Source organism: Tupaia chinensis, unplaced genomic scaffold (genome assembly GCF_000334495.1).
Source record: "Tupaia chinensis unplaced genomic scaffold, TupChi_1.0 Scaffold000115_1, whole genome shotgun sequence".
Taxonomy (NCBI): domain Eukaryota; kingdom Metazoa; phylum Chordata; class Mammalia; order Scandentia; family Tupaiidae; genus Tupaia; species Tupaia belangeri.
The window spans coordinates 1,913,211-1,933,953 of NW_006159579.1; the positions used below are offsets into that span (position 1 = coordinate 1,913,211).

Here is a 20,743-nt window from a genome sequence, read left to right on the forward strand (position 1 = left end):
CAGGTCTAGGACTTGAACTGCAGTTGGCCATGTGGGAGTCCAGCGTCCTTAACCATGATGCCACCCGCTGGCCCCCACAATTTACTTTGAAATGCATCAAAATTAACATGAACTGATGGGTAAATGACAAAGCAAGTATGCCAAAATATTAATGACAGAATAGTACAGTGTTCAAAATTTTCAATTTCTTTGAAATTTTTCATTATACAATATTAGTGGGAAAATATACAATATAATATATTCTTCAGCAATCCATACACATGAAAAAACTCAAGAGAAGTCAGCATAATCATAACCTCTGGATAGAAGGGAATGCCATGTGAAAGGAGGATCTAAGGGGCTTCAGAAGTACTAGAAAGGTTATATTAAGCAGGGTAGTGGGAACACAGGTGTCTTTTAAACTATGTACTTATTGTTTTTTTGGAGAGGTTTTTTCTTTTTGCTATAGGGCGTGTGCACTCGCCAGACAGACAGAGAGAGACAGAGAGACAGAAAGCAAGAAATCACCCCCCAGGGGGGATGGCCACGCCACAATCCCTTCTCCTCCATTCTCTTCTCGAGATCTTGGGCACACACGCACACGTGCCTGGCATGAGTTTTAAGCCACCGGGTCCGGGATGCGAACTGCGGTCGACTACATGGGAGTCCAGCGATATAGCCATTACGCTAACTGCTGGTCCCTGTACTTATTGTTAAAAGGCAAAAAAACATTTCACAAAGAAAGAAAAAGAGCATTTGAAGCAGATGGAACATCATGGTATGAATCCTGAGGTGGGAAGAAGCCAACCACACTAGAGGAACAAAGGAGGCCTCTGTGGTTTGAGGTATAAGGAGAGAGGGGGAAATAGTTCAAGATAAGCTGAGAAAGGTAGGGAGCAGACAGGTTGAGCAAGATCTAAGAAGGTTTGGTCATGTCTAACTCATAGTTGTTTTTTTTTTTAATTTTTTAATTTAACTTTATTTATTTTAATTTGACCAGAGAAGGACTGAGAGAGTGGGGATGGGGACTAAGAAAGCAAGCTGCCAGGTCCAGGACTCGAATCGCAATTGGCAATGTGGGAGTCCAACACCCTTAACCACCATGTCGTCTGCCTGCCCCTAACTCATAGACTCTTTAATAATTGTCTTGAAAAAAGTTTCTCAAATTTAACCAATTAGGTTTCTTTTTCTTTTTTTAATGCCAGAGGGCATGTGTATGCACATAAGAGAGAGAGAGAAAGAAAGAGAGAGGGAGAGAGAGGAAGGGGTGCCACACCCAGCATGTCTTTCATGCTGCCAGGGCTAGGACTCAAACCCTGTTTTGCCATGTGGGATCTGGCTTCTTCTGCACAGTACTTGTTTTATTTTTTTTTTTAACATTTATTTAATTTTATTTATTATTTTTTAATTTGATGAGAAGAAGAGAGAGCGAGCAAGAGAAAGAGAGAGAGAGCGAGAGCAAGCTGCCAAGTCTAAGACTTGAACCGTGGTCAGTCATGTGGGAGTCCAGCACCTCAACCACCACCACACCTGCCAACTGAAAACTAAGTAAAAAAAAATAAACATAAGGTCAAATAAAACACATCTATGGGTCAAATTTGTTATATGTTAGGTTATGTGTCCTCTCAACCTCGAAAAATTTAACCAGCAGTTATAATACCACCCTACATGTCACATTGTTGCTAGTACAGAAAAATATTTAGGAAAGCAAATTCTCAGACTGCTTCAAGAAAAGTCAAACTAAGGAAGGGGAGAAATGTATACTCATCTCATTCCCCTTAACTCTCTAAAGCATTAGAAAGAAAAAGTATTTTCGATACAGAAACCATTTCCTTTCTAGGACATGGTGTAAAAAGTCAGTTATCAGAATAAATTTTTCTTTTTTCTTTTTTTTTGCTATAGGGCATGTGCGCTTGTCAGAAAGACAGACAGAGAGATAGAAAACAGACAGAGAGATAGAAAACAAGAAATCACCCCCTTCTCCTCCATTCTCCTCTCGGGACGCACATGCGCCAGGTGTGAGTTCAAGCCACTGGTCCAGGACTCGAACCGCAGTTGACTACGTGGGAGTCCAGCGACATAGCCATTACACCAACTGCTGATCCCCAGAATAAACTCTTTTTTTAAAAAAAAAAAATATTTAACTTTATTTATTTATTTCAATTTGTCCAGAGAGGGACAGAGAGAGAGAGAGAGAAAGTGAGACAGCAAGCCATCAAGTCCAGGACTTGAACCATGGTTGGCCATGTGGGAGTCCAGCACCTTTAACCACCATGCCACCTGCCAGCCCCCAGAATAAACTCTTAAAAGGAGCTGAAACCTGGCAAAGTTTTTAAACCTAAGCTCTTGAAATCTCAAGGAGACCCAAGAGATACATTTTGCATAAAACATGAATTAGAGTTAACAAAATTAGAGGAAAAGTTTATTGAAAATACATTATCAAGTTCTTACCCCTATTTTTACCTGTTCTAAAGAGAAGAGAAGCTAACAGTACTGCCCCCTCTACCTCAGCATCCTCCTGGAAGCAGTAAGACAAGATAAATCTGCTGAGGAAAGTGTAGCGGGTAAAAACTCTAAATAAGCCTCCAGATAAGCCCTGGGAAAGGACCCAATTCTCAAGAATGACTTGATTGGGTTTGGCTCCTTTGGTGTGAGCTCATGTCATGAGACCTGCCCTCAAGCTCCAAAAAGTACAGAAATTCCAGAACAACATTCTCAGTTCAAAGACAGAGATGGTCAGAACAGATTAAAGCAAAAACTGAAAGAACACTCACAAGGTATCTTCCCTGGTATCTATTACTGTCTTTGAAAGAAAATAAGGGCTTCGATCATCAAAAAGGGGCCAAATCTTTAGGAATCCCAAGCAAAAGGAAAGAGGGATCTAAAAACTCCCAGACTGCACTATGATCCTCCTCAGGGCCTCCCTCACTGGCCTCATAGCTTCAGCTACTTGGGGCTGTGCACTCAGCTTATACCTCACTGTAGCCTTGCATTAGGGCTCACAATTTTATTCTGCATGCTATCAGATCATAACATTTTTTAGCTTCTCCCTAATTTGGAAACTAGGTCGTTAAGCCAAGGTCAGAGGAAGAGTAGAGTTGAGAGAAGGCACCAGATGGGCTCAAACTACCATTCTCATAAGTGACTCACCAGGGAGCCAGATGCAGCCTTCCCTGCCTTTGATCCTGTGTCTCATGTAGGGAAGAGAAAAATAGCTTTGCCTCTGGCACTGAAATCGCGCCCCGCCACCCACTTTTTGCACTCTAGAAATTCCACAGAATGGAGGCAGGTTTTTAAATGTGAAATGGAGTGAAATAAAGGAACTGTTGCAATTCCTTTGACTTCAGAGAATGAATTATATTCTTTCCCATCACCACCCCATATACCCACAGACTGGTGACCATGTCCTTTCTGTGAACGTTCAAATACTAATAAGCTTAACTAATACCTACTGAGCTCATATCAGCCTCTGTTCAAAATCCTGGATACGTACTAACCCTTTGGGTAGGCACTCATGTTATCCCCATTTTATAAGTGATAAAACTGAAGCAGAAAAAAGTTAAATATGTAGTCACTTGCTCAGGGTCATAAAACTAGTAAGTGCCCAAACCACGAGTTAGCGCCTGTCTTCTACTCCCTTTTTTCATAAAATTTTTCAAACATGTAGAAAAGTTAAAAGATTATAATAATATCACCTATATTAAACATAAATATCTTGACATATTTTTATTTTTGCTGAATTATGTAAAAGTTGTACATATCATGACATTTCTCCCCAAAACACTTCTGCAAGCAGCTTCTAAAAATAAGAACATTTTCCTACATATCACAACGCTATTATCACAGCCAAGAATGAACAATTCCTAACATTATCTAATATCTACCTTCAAAATTTTCTAATTGTCTCTAAAACATCCTTAATAGCTGGGCTCCCCTCCCCCCCAACTATAATCCAATCAAGACTCTTCCATTCCATTTAGTTATTATGTCCCTTTAGTCTAGAACAGTTCCCCACTTTTTCTTCTTCATGACATTAAATAACATTTTTTTAAAGAATTGTTTTATTTGGGGCCAGCAGATGGCATGGTGATTAAGGCACTGGACATTCCCACATGGCTGACCACAGTTCAAGTCCTGGATCTGGCAGCTTGCTTTCTCCCTTTCAATCTCTCTCTCTCTCTGGTCAAATTAAAATAAGTGAATGAATAAATAAAATAAAATAAATAATGAAAAAAAAGAATAAAAAAAGAATAATTTTATTGAACTTTATTTATTTGTTTGTTTACTTTAATTTGATCAGAGAGGGACAGAGTGAGAGTGAGAGAGAGAGAGAGAGACAGTGAGAGAGAGAGAATGAAAGCAAGCTGGCAGGCCGGGGACTTGAACTGTGGTGAGTCATGTGGGAGTCCAGCACCCCTAAACACTATGCCACCTGCCGGCCCTATGACATTGACATTTTGAAGAGAATCAGATTGGCTATATTATAATTCTGGTTTATCTTATTATTTCCTTGTGTTGTCATTTAACTCGTTTCTCTGTTCTTTTTTTAAAAGAATTATTTTATTTAACTTTATTATTATTTTTTAAAAATTTGATCAGGGAGGGACAGAGAGAAAGATAAAGTGAGAAAGCAAGCCAACAGGTCCAGGACTCAAATCGTGGTTGGCCATGTGAGAGTCCAGTGCCTTTAACCACCACACTACCTGCTGGCCCCCTCTATTCTTCTATTTCCTGGAAATCAGAACTAAAGGCTTAATTAAGGTTAACTTTTTGGGTAAGAATATTTCAAGAGATGATACTCAGTACTTTTTTTAAAAAAATAATTATTTAACTTAATTTATTCACGCATTTTATTTTAATTTGACCAGAAACACACACACACACACACACACACACAGAGAGAGAGAGAAAGTGAGAAAGCAAGCTGCAAGGTCCAGGACTTGAACCATGGTCAGCCATGTGGGAGTGTCCAGCACCTTAACCACCACGCCACCTGCTGGTTCCTGATACTCTGTACTTTTTACTACATCATCCAAGAAGCACAAGTTGATTAAGGTGGTTATTACCAAGAACATTTCTTTGTAAAGATATTTTTCCCTTTGCTATTAGTGAATAATTGGAGAGTGTCGGGATTAGGGGTTACTATTTTGGCACCATGCAGATCCAAGTTTACTGTTCTGGAAAAACCATTTACCAATCACTGTGCCATGATTTCAGCATTCACTAATGATCTTTGCTATATTCAGTAATTTCACTGGTAATTTGCTACTCTACCATTCCTCTCATTCTTATAAACTGGCATTCATTTATAAAGAGCTTTCCATCATAAACTATGGAAGAAATATGATTCCTTCTTATTACTTCTAAAAAAATTATTTTATTTAACTTTATTTATTTTAATTTGACCAGAGAGGACAGAGAGAGAGAAAGTGATAAAGCAAGTCGCCAGGTCTGGGACTAGAACCAGAGTCAGTCATGTGGGAGTCCAGAGCCCTTAACCACTACGCTACCTGCCAGCCCCTTCTTACTATTTTTTAAACTTTCATTCTTTCACGAGTAAGAGAGACAGAGAAATTGCACTTCCAACAGGGTCTCGATGCTGAGATTCACTGGCAGCTTTAGCCAGCTCCACAAGCCAGGTGTACACAGGGAGGCCTCTGGACAGGAAGCAGGAACCCACCTGTGTGGGTTGACCTTGTAGAGCACTGTGTTTTACCTCTGTACTACTGCAATTCCTTTTTAAAAGGCAGGCTAACTGTTCAGTTCTTTCCTTTCAATTATTAATTGAAGAATAAGAAATCAGTAACGTAGCCACATCTAATGATGGCATATACACTTTTTTCTCTCCTTGCCCCTTTTCTGAGCATCACTATGGCACATGGAGTTTTACTTATTCACTGATTTATAGCTACTTGTAGTCAATATTTTTTTGATATTCACAATGTCCTAAATGTGGTTTAGCTGGTTCTCTGACACAGTCTCATTAGTCTTTGAGGATTACTTTGTTTTTTATCTTTTTTTTTTCTTTTTTTGGAGAGATTTTCGCTATAGGGCACGTGCACTTGCCAGAAAGAGAGAGACAGAGAGACAGAAAGTGAGAAATCACCCCCCAGGGGGATGGCCACGCCACAATCCCTTCTCCTCCATTCTTCTCTCGGGATCTTGGGCACGCACGCACACGCGCCCGGTGTGAGTTTTAAGCCACCAAGTTCGGGACGTGAACCGTGGTCGACTACGTGGGAGTCCAGCGACATAGCCATTACGCTAACTGCTGGTTCCCTTTGTTTTTTATCTTAACAAGATGTCCCAGTCAAGCTGTGCTCTTACCACATTATACAACCTTTCCTAGAAGCAAGTATGTACATGCCTGTGGAGGGCTCAAAAAACTCTGAGAAAAACAGAATGTGAAGAGCAGCTGTGGGAGCCAGCAGGTGCAGAGGAAGTTAAGGTGGCTGGATCCTGCGTGGCCAACTGCACAGATCAAGCCTCAGACCCAGCAGCTTGTAAAACATACTGGGCACATGTGCATGCCCAAGATCCTGAGAGGAGAATGAAGGAGGAAGGATGGCATCATAACCAGTCCCTCTGAGGGGTATTTCTTAACTTCCCTCTCTTCTCTCTCTAGTGAGTACACACACCCTACACACAAAAACAAACAAAAAGAGCAACTGTGTCACTTCTTTGTGGTTATCAAATCCACTTTGCATTGGAGGTTGAAAGAATACTCAAGATCACAGGTCTAGCACCTGTGCTGACTTCTACAGCCTTGTCAGGACTCCCTACCAAGGGTCATGCAGCCTCTGGCCCATTCACTGGGAACTCCTATCACTTGGGGCATCCCATTCTGTCACAGGACTGCCTTATACCAAGCCTCTTGTACCTCCCACCCCCGGTTCTAGCTTCTATTCCCTTGAAATTTGTGGATCTCTGTGAATCTCAGGCTCAACAGTCCACTTAATGGTCTCAGAGCATATACCCTACAGGATAATTCCCTTGTCTGTTCCTTCATATTTAAACTAGTGGGTTTGTTTCCCTAAATGTGACTAATTTAATTTTCGAATGCCCTACCATGACTCTCAAAGCCCTTTAGTCTTTGGGACCAGCAGTGAGCGTAATGGCTATGTTGCTGGACTCCCATATAGTGGACCGCAGTTCGAGTCCCAGACCCAGTGGCTTAAACTCACGCCGGGCGCGTGAGCGTGCCCAAGATCCCGAGAGGAGGGACCAGCAGTTAGCGTAATGGCTATGTTGCTGGACTCCCATGTAGTCGATTACAGTTTGCGTCCCGGATCTGGTGGCTTAAAACTCACGCCAGGCGCATGTGTGTGCGTGCCCAAGATCCCAAGAGGAGAATGGAGGAGAAGGGATTGTGGTGTGGCCATCCCCCCTGGGGGGTGATTTCTCATTTTCTGTCTCTGTCTTTCTGGAGAGCATATGTACTCGACAGCAAAAACCTCTCAAAAAAGAAAAAAAAAAAAGCCCTACAGTCTTTCAAGTAACTTCATACACTTACATAAAAAACATATGTAGACAGTATGGGCTAGGATTTTATTTTTACATAAATGGGATCCTGAAGTTCATCTCAACCCCTCCCACTTCTGTTTCCCATATGAAAACAGCTGTCAAGCACAGTCAATTCCACCTCTGAGAAAATTCTGCATCCAGTCTCTCATCTTTCCATTTCTCCTACACTGGTTTGGGCCCCCAGTCAACCCTACTGACTTGATAAGTACAACAGTCTAAGCTCTCCCGACTTTAGTACTTCCTACTTCTATTCTTCCCACTGGCTACTGCCAGGGCAATCTTCTTGGAGCACTGCACTCAGCAACCTCCAATCGCTTTTCTGTATCTGCAGAGTCTAGCACAGTATCTAGCTATGTTGACATTCAATAGGTGCTCAGTAAATATCAGTAGAGGAGCTGCTTGTTTTATAAGTCAGATGTACTGCCTGTGGTTTTCAGGAAAAAATTTCCTTGAGTTTTAAATAGAAGTTATTTTATAACAGCAGTGTTTAGAAATTGACCTGTTTATAAATTTTTGGTCAGTTCATATTTATGAAGACATATTTATTTCTATATTATTTATTTGATTAAAAATTGCATAAAATGCTGGCTGCATGTATTTTTTTTAGTGCTTAGACTTTCTAAAGAATAAACCACAAATATGAAGTAAGAAAGAAAATACAGCACATGATTATGGGGAAAATAGCGTGGACTCAATAAGAATATAGAAAGAAAATCAAAACAAAATAACTTTGCAGTATGGTGATAGATCTACTGAATGAGGTAGAAATCATAAACCAAACTTCAAAAGCCAGTGGTGACAGACTGAGAGGTAAGTGGCCCACTTCTCTTGGGTTACTGCAAAGTGGCTCAAGCTTTTTGGTGGAGAGTCTGGTCTTGAATAAGAACCTTTCATACCCTCGAGGCTAGTGGCTGGGCTGAAGGAACATACCTTAAGAAAATAACTGAAAGAAAAACAAGTTTCTAGACTATTTTTAGTGACAACTAAGACATATCTCAAATTCTCCAAATAGAAGAAAGCCCAAAATAGCCATGTATCATTGTGTGTATCGACAATGATGTATTACAAAGTCACTTAAAATGACAAGCATATGACCCACTTCAGGAAATGGAGGTAATGGTTTGAGTACCAGCACTGCCACCTATATGTATTCAAGAAATATTCTTCTTGTAAGAATGGATTTGGACCATGCGGGGCCAGCGAACAGTTCCTTCCTTTTGTGGAAATGCATGTATTCATTTTCCCCCCCAATTGCTATAGGGTACATCATGTGCTCACTGGAGAAGGAGAGAGAGAGAACCCCCAGGGAGATGGCCACACTGCAATCCCCTCTCCTCTATTCACCCCTTAGGATTGCGGGCATGCACATACATGTGCCCAGCATGTTTTTCGAGCTTCCAGGCCCAGGACTCAAACCACACAATCGACCATGTGAAATCCAGCCACCTTAACTACCATGCCATTGGCTGGCCTGTATATTTGTATTTGAGGTATATTTGTATTTGAGTAGAAAAGAGACGATTAGGGAATAGGCTCTGTGTCAGACCGCCTCAGTTCATATCTCAGCACTATCACTTGCTAGCCATGTGACATTAAATGACTTAACCTCTCAATAGTCCAGTTCCAATTCATGTGTCTAATATGGCTAACATCAGACTAATATATGATTAATAATATATATTATTAATTACTCACCCCATAAAGTTCATAGGCAGCTGAAATGAGACAAAGCCGACTACAGAGTGCCTGTCATAGTACATTCTCAGTACATGTCAATAATGTGTATTCTCCAATTAGTATTTATTGATTACCTACTATGTTCCAAGCATTGCACCCCCTACCCTTAAGTCCTGTAAGAATCTTATAAAGTTAGTGTTATTATGAAGAAAAACTTTAAAAATGAGCTCAGAGAGATCTATGAGAAAGGAAAGGTGGGGTAGGTGAGAAAAGGAAAATGCAAGATGGTGAGTAGAAGCCAAGTACAAATATATAAAATAAAATGTTACGTATACATATATAAATGAAAAGAAAGGCATAGTGAGAATGTAATCATCACTAGGTCCACTCTGTTCAAAGTTGGTCAAGTTTCTTGGTATTTTCAAGTAGAAACAAGCAGGTCTTTGTTGGAAAAATTGCTCAGCCTCCCCTTTCCTTCCCCCGAGCAGGGACGATGCCATGTATTAAATGTTACTTGGGTGCTGGCTTCTGACCAGCAAGTGCTTACCTGGAGGAGATAGAGAAGTCCTGGGACAAACAAGGTGAGTGGGTACAGAGACTGGTATGTTGCTAATGCAAGAAAAATAGCACTGAGGAAAGCACTGCCTGCAAAAAGAAATATAAATGTATAGGATAATCCAGTCTCATCAATCAGGATTAGACTCAGTGAGTCTCTGTCAACATGAAACTTTCCATGACTACTCAAATAATCACCTGCCAAATGCCTCCTGGTACACAAGGTGCTATGCAAATTCACACAGAATGACAATTTCTTGGCTTGATTTCCGATGAAAGGAAACCACGGAAGACAAAACCATCTGCCTTTAACAACCCGAGACACCATGAGCTTTTTTTCTTGTAAAATTCTCATACTCAGAAAGATATTACAAAACTTTAGGCCAAAGATATATAAAAGGATCAGGTCTGTAAACATCCATGTCCTACTGAATACACCAATTTATTAAGCCTACAATTACTGCTTATGATACTCAGAGCTGTGACACTTATCCCTTTGTATGTTGCAATACCACATCAGTCTTCACCACAACCCTTTCCAATGTGCCATCGTCAAGTCGTTTTTTTTAACTATAGTATATTAATTTTATTAATAAGGTCCCCATATCCTATATAAAATGGACTACTGTAGAATCATTAAACATGGTTTTATAAAAGAATTATAATGACATGGGAAGATGTTTATAACTGCTTATTAAATGAAGGTTATAAAAGAGATATATGTTATGATCTCTTTTTTAAAAAGTATTTGTTAAAAGACCAAAAAAGTAGAGCCAGCAGGTAGCCTGGTGGTTAAGGAGCTGGATTCCCACATGGCCAACTGCAGTTCAAGTCTCAGACCTGGAGGCTTGCTTTCACACTTTCCCTTTCTCTGCCTCTTGTCAAATTAAAAAATAATAACAGGGACCAGCGGTTGGCATAATGGCTATGTCGCTGGACTCCCATGCAGTCGACCACGGTTTGAGTCAAGGACTCACGCTGGGCGCATGTGCGTGCATGCGTGCGTGCGTGCGTGTGTGCCCAAGATCCTGAGAGGAGAATGGAGGAGAGGGGATTGCGGCATAGCCATCCACCCAGGGGTGATTTTTCACTTTCTGTCTCTCTGTCCTTCTGGTGAGCGCACACACCCTATAGCAAAAACCTCTCCCCCCAAAAAAACCTAAAACTAAATAAATAAATAACTAGGAAAAAAAAGGGCATGAAGCTCAGTGATGGTATCTCTGGGCAGTGGGATTATGGATTATTTATTTATTTGTTTGTTTGTTTGTTTGTTTCTCTGATTTTCTTCTTTTTTTTAAGCTTATCACAAGAGACAGACAGACACAGTGAGAGAGAAAGAGACAGGCACCCCCAACAGGAGCATCCTGCTACAACACACCCCCAGCCTCAGTGAGGATCATGGGCATAGGTACACGTTCCCTGGCATATACAGGGAAGCTTTAGGATGTGAACCCAGGACCTTCTCATGAGGGCCCAGTATTGCAGGGTGTGCATTATTACTGTACCACTGTTTTTGTATTTTCTGACCTTCCTAAAATCAGCAGGCTTTGTTTTTGTCATAAGAAAAAGAAACTGATTTCTTTAAAACAAAAACAGTTATTCCATTTCAGATGGTTTAAGACAACAGGTTGTCCTCGGGACCTGCAGTTAGCGTAATGGCTATGTCGCTGGACTCCCATGTAGTCGACCGCGGTTTGAGTCCCAGACCCGGTGGCTTAAACTTACACCAGGCACGTGTTGTGCGTGTGTGCCCAAGATCCCGAGAGGAGAAAGGAGGAGAAGGGATTGCAGCATGGCCATCCCCCCTGGGGGGTGATTTCTCGCTTCCCGTCTTTCTGTCTCTCTCTGTTTTTCTGGCGAGTGCACGCACCCTATAACAAAAACCTCTCAAAAAAAAAAAAAAAAGACAACAGGTTGTCCTAAAACTAAGGCTAGAGAACACTACTTTACAAAAAGGGTTTTCAAGTGGCCCAGAAATCAGTAGGGTAAGATTGATGGTCCAAGGTATAAGGTCCTACAGGTGTCTTGTGATGATAATGTTTCATAAAATGACAACACTCACAGTCATCCTCATTACTGTGGGGTCAACTAGTTTTATTTACTAAAAATAACAGATATCCTCTCAGTGTTTTATCATAAAAAGAGAAAATGGTCACTGCATTCAGTCCAAGGAGTATTAACCTTCACCCAATTCAGCTCTAGAGATAAACAGGAAGAAATGATCCTTAGGATTTTTTCTTAATTGTTTACTTAATCTTATTTATTATTATTATCATTTTAAAATTTGCTACAGGGTATGTGTACTCACCAGAGATGCAGAGAAAGAGAAATAGAGAGAGAGAGAAAGTGAGAAAGCAAGCTATCACGTCCAGAACTTGAACTGCAGTCAACCATATGAGAGTCTAGTGCCCTAACCACCACCTCACCTACTGGCTCCAATCCATAGAATCTTTTGCTCAAAAGTGGTTATATACCAGAAATATGTAAAAGCCACCTTCATAGAGGGCAAGTAGAGAGAAAAGAACTTCCAGTATGTGATCTCTCAAATCAAAAAACTTCCCCAGCTAGGAACTCAACTGGCTGACAGAAAGTAGAGGATGGCAGAGAAAAGAAGATGCTGAATGTCAAAGACAAAGGACAGAATTCCAGAGTGAAGCTGTCTATACATTTTGCTTAATGTCAGGCATAATGTCCTGAACCCAGGGTACTTATAAATATGACTGAACGGGGACAGGATCATGCCCAGTCAAGCTGTGCCCCCATCAGAGGCCCACGCATACCTGTTGAGCCACAGACTCCAGGTTACTGAGATAAGGAGATGGCAATAGTGGGAAAGGTGCTATTCTAGAGTCCAACAGCTAGGTTAGACTCAGGACCCCTTGACTTGGCCAAAAACTTGAATGACATTTTTGGGAAACTGACTAAAACAGGGAAAATACTGGAAGGAACTTTGTCTTTTTTTTTTTTTTTTTTAAGGATCTTCCTTCCTTCCTTCCTTCCTTCCTTCCTTCCTCCCTCCCTCCCTCCCTTCCTTCCTTTCTTTCTTTCAATTTGACCAGAGAGGGACAGACGAGAGAGTAAGTAAGCAAGTAAGCCACCAAGCCCGAGACTCGAACCACGGTTGGTTGACCATATGGGAGTCTAGTCTCCTTAATCATCACACCAGCTGCCAGCCCCTGAAAGGAACTTTGTAATTTAACGTTTAACAAATCGAGGGGCTGGCAGGTAGTGGTGGTTAAAGGCGTCGAATTCCCACATGGCTGACCATGGTTCGAGTCCCAGACTCGGTGGCTTACTTTCTCACTTTCCCTTCCTCTCTCTGTCTCTCTCTGGTCAAATTAAAAAAAAAAAAAAAAGTAATTAGCAAATTAGTCTCTTGCAGCTATGTGAATAGAAGTACCAGGAGCCCAGGCTCAGATCAAGACTCCACAGACTGTTTCAAGAAAATGGCAGACAAACTCGACATGGGGGAAATTGCCAGCTTTGATAAGGCCACACTGAAGAAAACGGAAATGCAGAAGAATACCCTGCTAACCACTGGGGAGGAGAAGAGTGAAATTTCCTAAGTGCCTGGAGGTTTCCCTGTTCTGTCATCCTCAAGCCCCCAGCTGTGGTGAGGAATCAGAGCCACTTGCAAGATGGATAAGAGCCACTGTGAACCCCTGGGGCACTCCCCACCATCGACCCTGCAGGTTTTTGAGGGGATGCCCCCCACCATCCTACCCCTGCCAAGTTCTCCGGTATGCTCTGGGGTATCACAGAAAATTTGTATGATTAACACTAATAAAACACACCTTGTGGCATGGTTAAAAAAGAAAAGAAAAGAAAAAAAAAAAAAGAAAAATCTGTTATTCTGTCTCCTACAGATTTGGGGGTGAAAGAGAAGAGGTCCATGTGTCTGTTATTAGAGGAAGAAGACTAATCTCCAACTCTATCCATTCTTACGAATGAGTGAAAACATGACTTGTACCTCTCTCTTCCCTGGGAAACACCAGGGAGTGAAATATACACAGCCACTTCTGTCCTAATTGCCTGAGATCAATAATTATTTGTCCACAACAGTTACTGTTTTTAAGGCATAAGAGAAAAGAAAGGGGCCAGCGGGTAGAATGGTGGTTAAGATGCTGAGCTCCCACATGGCCAACTGTGGTTTGAGTCCCAGACCTGGTGGCCTGTTTTTTCACTTTCCCTCTCTCTCTCTCTGTTTCTCTCTGGTCAAATTAAAAAATAATAATAATAAATAAAATTAAGTAATTTTTGTTTGTTTTTTTACAAAAAGAGAAGAAAGGTTCACAGCCAAGTAGAACGTACCAATGAATTTTAGAACACTTGCTCCTATGATTAGGAAGAAGCAGTCTTCTCTCCTTGGATGACATCTTTAGGAAGGAAAAATCTGTTCCTCCTCTAGTCTCTGCCAATAAGTGGCATCAACATTCAGCCAGATACTTTCCGGCTTCCAGCTCCCACATTAGTGGCACAGCTTCCTTATTCACTAGTTCCCAGGCCCTGCTGATCTACTTCCGGGGCATTCATCACTTCAAGTCTTGCTATCATCATCTCTCACTAGGTGTTTTTAGCAGCTCCCTTTTCCTTAATAGTCTCCCAATCCTTTCCCATCCATTTCATCCTCCATAGATGCACCAGTTTAAGATTTATGATAGATTTATGATAAGCCTGTGTGTAAAGATTTCATCTAGCGGATTAAATCCAAACTCCAACAGTACATAAGACCCTTCGCCATTTGGGTCTTGTTTCTCCAGCTTCTCTTATTTCTCCAGCTCTCACCACTCTCCCACATATCCTGTCCTCCAACTATACTAGAACATTTTCTCATTTCTTTTTTTTTTTCTTAAAGAATTATTTTATTTTATTCATCATCATTTTTTCATTTGAAAGAGAGAGAGGGAAAGTGAGAAAGCAAGCCGCTAAATCTGGGATTTGAACCACGGTTTGCCATGTGAGAGTCCAGTGCTTTAACCATCATGTCATATTCCCTCATTTCTAAAAGTACATTCTTTCATTCCTCTAGGTCTGTTCTCAGGCTACTCCCCTCCTTCTCAGCCCTCTTTCTAGAAGTCTATCCTTCAATGACCAGTTGAAATGTCACTTCCTTTTTGAGTCCAAGCATAGGTGATAAAAACAGTGCTTATAGCTAACATTTATTGATCACTTACTAGGGACCAAGCAACGTACTATATATCTTTGGCATCAAGAAGATGGAAACATCAAAAACAAAACAAAACAAAACAAAACAAAAAACCATGAAAGCTCTATATTCCTGCTCATTTTTTTTTTAGGTTTTTTTTTTTTTTTTTTTTTTAGTTTTGCTAGAAACTAAACTAACATGTAGTTGCCAGAGACAGACAGAAGTGAAAAGAAGAGGGAGAAAGCACTTCCCAACAAGGTCTGGGCAAGCCGCAGTCCCTTCCCCTCCATTTCTCTATCCTGTCAGGATTTTGGGAACACACACACACACACACACACACACACATGAAAAACACCCAGTGTGTTTTTCAAGCTTCTGGGTCCAGGATTCAACCACAAAGTCAGCCATGTGGGATCCAGTGCTCCCTTAAACACCACGTCGTAAAGCTGACCCTATGCTCACTTTCTAAGAATAGCTTAACTAAAATAAAAATAACATATTCTTCCCATTTTATCAGTGAAGAAGCCATGGCATAGAAATAGAAAGGTTATACTGTCAAGAACTATGGAGTATGAGCAAAAAAATTTTTTTGATATGTAAAATAAATGTTTGTGGAAAAATGTAAAATTAAACAAATAAATGAAAAAATAAAATAAAAAGAGCACTTTGCCTAAAAGAAAGGACTGACTAGAGTGCAAAGTATTTACAATTATTTGTAAAATTATAGCTTATCATTAATTTGTATCTGTAAGGTATTATTACAAATATCACCTATATTTTTGATATATATGGAATTGTGACCAAAACTTATTTTGCCCATGTTTTCTGAATGAACTAAATAAAGTTTCTGATGGAAAAAAAAAAGAAATAGAAAGGTTAAGCAACATAACCAAAACCACACAGCTGACTCCCGGTATTAATAAGCCTCATTGATCCAGCTGCAGCCACATGCACTGGACTCTGATGACCAGTAAGCTAAGTACACATAAGTCACTGATACAATTTCTGGATCACCCTTAAAAAAAAAAAAAAGGCACTGTGGTGCATCCCTGTGGTACCAGCTAAACAGGAGGCTGAGGCAGGAGACTGGTGACACAGCAAGACCTTGTCTAAAATGACCACACATACACAGTCTCATCTCATTCAGTAGTAATCTTGTCTTTACGATAATTTGCAGTTTCCTCCTTCCCATTTGCCCATGAGTTTCTCAATGGCAATCAACTTCTCTCAACTTTGACTCTCCAGCACCTAGCACAGTGTCTGGCACGTGTAATGAATGACTAGATAGATATCATTCAGACATACACATGAAATCCTCTTTAAAAATGCAAGCTTATTAAAGAAAACCAGGGTTGGAAGGTAGTGCAGTTGTAGAAGACAACGCTCTGTGAGGCTGACGCACCTGTAAAGGTTCCAGGATCGTGTCAGGAGACCTGCCTGAGTATAGCTAGGCACATGTGTGTCCACGATCTGGGGTTGGTTCACAGCATCAAAGCCTTTTGGGGGGTACTGTCTGTCTCTTGTCCGCATGCACTCATGAAAGAAATAAAAAGACCTTTTTTTTTTTTTTTTTTTAAGAAAAGGAAAGCAATGTTCTTGAGGAAGAAAAACTCACAATGTATAAAACATGTGGTAATGAAAATGGGCAAAGCACAAAATAAATCTGACTCCTAGATAAAACAGGGCCTGCAGAATAGTGGTTGAGGGCTGTGGCAGGGGCCAGGCACAGAGAACGCTCTCCATGGAGTGAACCACGGGGTGGATGAGGCCTACTGTCTGGGGGCAGAAACGTGGAGCTCCATCAGTCAGTAGCCTGGTGTGTGGGAAGGCTGGGTGTGGGATGCTGGGACAGGTGTGCACAGGACATATGCACAGCCTGAGCACAAGTGAGGGGGTGTAGGAAAGCACATAATGTTCTGAAAAAAGCTAGATGGGGCAAGGAGAATGGGTTAGGAAGGCAGGGGAGGTATAGTATGTGCTTGGGGCAGGGTCAGAGAAGATAAAGAAACATGAAAGTTGACTTCAAATAAACTGGAATAAGCAAACATTTCTAGAGTTTGCTCTACTGCCAAGCATGTGCTTGATGCCAAGATGCCAGAGAGATTGGTGACTCAGACAGTCTCTGTCCTCAGGGAACACCCAGTAAAAAATTACAAAACACAGTAGGAAAGCAGACCTAGCCCAGCAGGGGAAGTTGCTGACATCTGAGGTTTGAAGTATGAGGCAGTGAGGCCAGCAGTCCAAGGAAAGAGCACGCACACAGGAAGGAGGTGAGAGGAGGAGGAGTGTGTTGGGGTGGGCACTATAAGTAGTTCAACATGACAAAAACAGGTGAAAGTTGGGAGCAGTGACTGAAAGAAGGCACAGGAAGGACTTCTATGGCCACTATAACATTCTGTCTTTTCTTTTTTTAATAATTATTTTATGTAACTTTATTTATTTATTTTAATTTTACCAGAGAGTGACAGAGAGAGAGAAAGCCACCAGGTCTGGGACTCGAACTGCAGTCAGCCATGTGGGAGTTCAGTGCCCTTAACCACCATGCCACCTGCCGGCCTCACATTCTGTTTCTCAATATGGTGCTAGTATTTGCTATTTCGAGAAAATTCATTTATCTCCATGTTTAAGATCTATATATTTTTCCATATGTGTTATAAGGCAATAAAACATTATGATTTAAAAAATCACAGGCCAGGGCTAGCAAGTGGCATGGTAATTTGGGCACTGGATTCCAATATGGTCGACCATGGTTCCTGTCCCAGACCTGACAGCTTGAAAATCATGTTGGGCACATGTGCATGTGTGCCCCAAATCCTGAGAACAGAATAGAGAAGAAATTGCAGTGTGGCTATCCCCCTATGGACGTGATTTCTCATTTCCCTCTCTCTGTCTCTGTCTTTCTCTCTCACTTCAGCAAGCACACACATCCTATGGCAAAAATTTTTAAAAAAGAAAAAAAAAATCATGGTCTAGCTGATGGCACGATGTTAAGACAGCTATATCCTACACAGCCAATTGCATGGCTCAAGTGCCACACCCAGAAGCTTGAGAACTTCACCCAATGCACATGTGTGCATGCCTAAAATCCCAAAAGGAAGAATCAGAGAGAAGGGATTGCAGTGTGACCATCCCCATGGGGGCATGCTTGCTCACTTTCTCTCTTTCTCTGTCTCTCCAGCAAGCACATGTGCCCTCTAGCAAATTAAAAAGAAAGAGGGGAAAGAAAGAGGGGAAGATAAAAAAAAAAAAAACGCAAAAGCAAGTAGAGGTCAGATCACAGTCACAAAGGGCTTAGTTTGCAAAATCTTCGAAAAACATCTGCCTGTAGGCCCAGACAGGATGTCTGAAATAATACCTGAAATGGCAGGCTCATGGGGCAAGACTGAGGGTATCCTGTTGGCCTAACCAGGAGGAACTGTGTCAAGAGAATTACAAATTTTACAAAAAGAAGATAGAATCTACCATTTGTCTGCTAGTGCAGGTGCTCAGGCACTAGGTTTTCTGTGCAAGCAAGGGTCCCTCTAATCATAGAGTAATTAGGTAACTCAGTCAAACATGTATATGCAATGGATACAGTATCAGGGAATTTCATTATCTACATAATCTAGCTTTGATTACTTTCCAACTCTTTATATGTGTCAGGGGAGACAAAATATGTGGGAGACAAAACAAGCTTCAGCAAGACCTAGGGTAACACTTTGTTTCCAGGGATTGCACCCTGAAGTGATGTGGGCCTGGAGTGGGGTGGTACAGCTACAGGATAGAGCAGAAATGGAGATGAGGTTCAGGATCTGGACTTCCACTGGAGTAACAGTCAGAGACTGGGTCACAGACAGTGATTTATACCAAGACTGGCAGTAGGACAGAATGGAATATGGTTAAAGGGCTGAGGTCCCACAGGACTACGGGAAGAGAGTTACACCAGCATTTGAGGCAACAACCAAGACTGCCCAAGAGGAGGAGGGAATCATGGGGGGTAGGGCCCACTCTCCTACCTTCCTTGTCAAATGTGTGCTCTGAAAAGGGCAGGCTATCTCAGAGCAGCCGATGTCAGCAAGGATGATGATCATTTATCTAGCATCTACTGTGGTCTGGTCATCATGGATTCAGTTATTGATCCTTTTAATAATTTAATGAAGTGCATACTATCATTACTATCTCCACTTTACAGATAAGGAAATTGAAAGACAGAAATGTTATTTGCACAGGGTCACAAAGCTAGTGAATAGCTTAGTAATAGGATTTGAACCCAGACAGTCTTACTCCAGGTGCTATACTTTTTAAAAAAAATTTTCCAGAGGGCATGTGCACTTGTTGGAGAAAGATAAGAGAGAGACACACAGAGAGAGAGAGAGAGACCACCTTTCCACTAGCTGGCTCAAGATACACACATTTTAACTGTACAACTATGTAGTTACCTCAATCTACAGGACTGTCAGAAAAATCATGACATATTTTTCTATGCAAAAATGCATCATGACTTTTCTGATGACACAGTATGTCTGAACCATAAAAATTACAACGAGTGGGCCAGTCCATGGCATGGTATTAAGGTGGCTAGATCCTACATAACCGACCCAGTGGCTTGAGAAACAAACAAAATCTAAAAGTAGAAATGGAGAAGAAGGGAGAGAGAAAGTTGCCAGGTCTGGTGTAAGTGTTCCTCATAGGGGGTGCTTTTTCTTTTACTCTTGCCCGAGAAAGTGCATGCACTTTGCAGCAAATTAAAAAAAGACACACACACACGCACACACACACACACACACACACACACACACACATATATATAATAAGCAGGTCCAGGCCTAGTCACACAGGTAGTATTGCCACTTGGGAAGGTGGAAGCCACATGGAAGATCTGAGTTCAGTTCCTGGGCCAACTTGAACATGCTGGGTATAGTTACATGTACCTAAATCCTAGCTAATTAAGAAGCTGAGGTGTGAGGATCATGATACAGCAAGACTGTCAAAAATACCTATTTCTGGGCCAGCAGGTGGTGTGGTGGTTAAGGACACTGGTCTCCCACATGGCTGACCGTGGTTCGAGTCCCAGACCTGGTGTCTTGCTTTCTCACTTTCTCGCTCTGTCCTTCTGTGGTCAAATTTAAATAAATGAATGTTAAATAAAATCATTCTCTAAAATAACAAAACAAAACAAAACAAAAAAACAAAAAAAAAAAACTGCTTCTGGGGAGCAGCAGATGGCATAATAGTTATGTCACTGGACTTCCAGGTAGTTGACCACAGTTCGAGTTCCAGACCCACCAGCTTAAAACTCACGCCATGAGTGTGTACGTGCGTGCCCAAAGTCCCAAGAAGAGAGAGAATGGAAGAGAAGGGATTGCGGCATGGCCACCCCCCCCGGGGGGGGGGGGGGGTGATTTCTCGCTTTCTGTCTCTCTCTGCCCAATAAGTGTACATGGCCTATAGCAAAAATCTCTCTAAATAAATAAATAAATACATATCTATTTCTGTCTCTCTACTTTTCTGTCTTCCTTCTCTCTCATGAGGGGAGGAAAATCAAGATAAGCAGAGCAAATATTTGTTGAGTAGATTCTATCAAGAAAGCATGCTAAGCGCTTTATATTTCTCATTTATTCGTCCACTAAGGCTCATGACATTGCATGATTTGTCCAAAACTATAGAGCTGGTAATTAGAATAAACAGGCTTTGAAGCTGGGTTGATCTGAGAAAACTACCACAGGCTCTTTGGGCCCTAGAATTCTCTATGAATTTCTCCATTGGCAGGGCTTTACCCTATAGAAACCCTAGAAGAAAATGATGGGATAATCAAACCTCAGGATCAACAATCTTCCATTGTTTATTCAAGGCTAGGCTCTGGCTCCAGTAAGAGTGCATTTC

The 20,743-nt window shown here is 41.3% G+C and overlaps 1 protein-coding gene across 1 annotated transcript in view; it reads right to left on the reverse strand.

Moving 5' to 3' along the window:
- PIGU (phosphatidylinositol glycan anchor biosynthesis class U) overlaps nt 1–20,743 on the reverse strand; it is a 119,284-nt gene that overhangs the window by 42,410 nt on the left and 56,131 nt on the right. Inside the window, 1 exon segment of the mRNA XM_006144027.3 lies at nt 9,728–9,825. Coding sequence (XP_006144089.1) covers nt 9,728–9,825 — 98 coding nt within the window.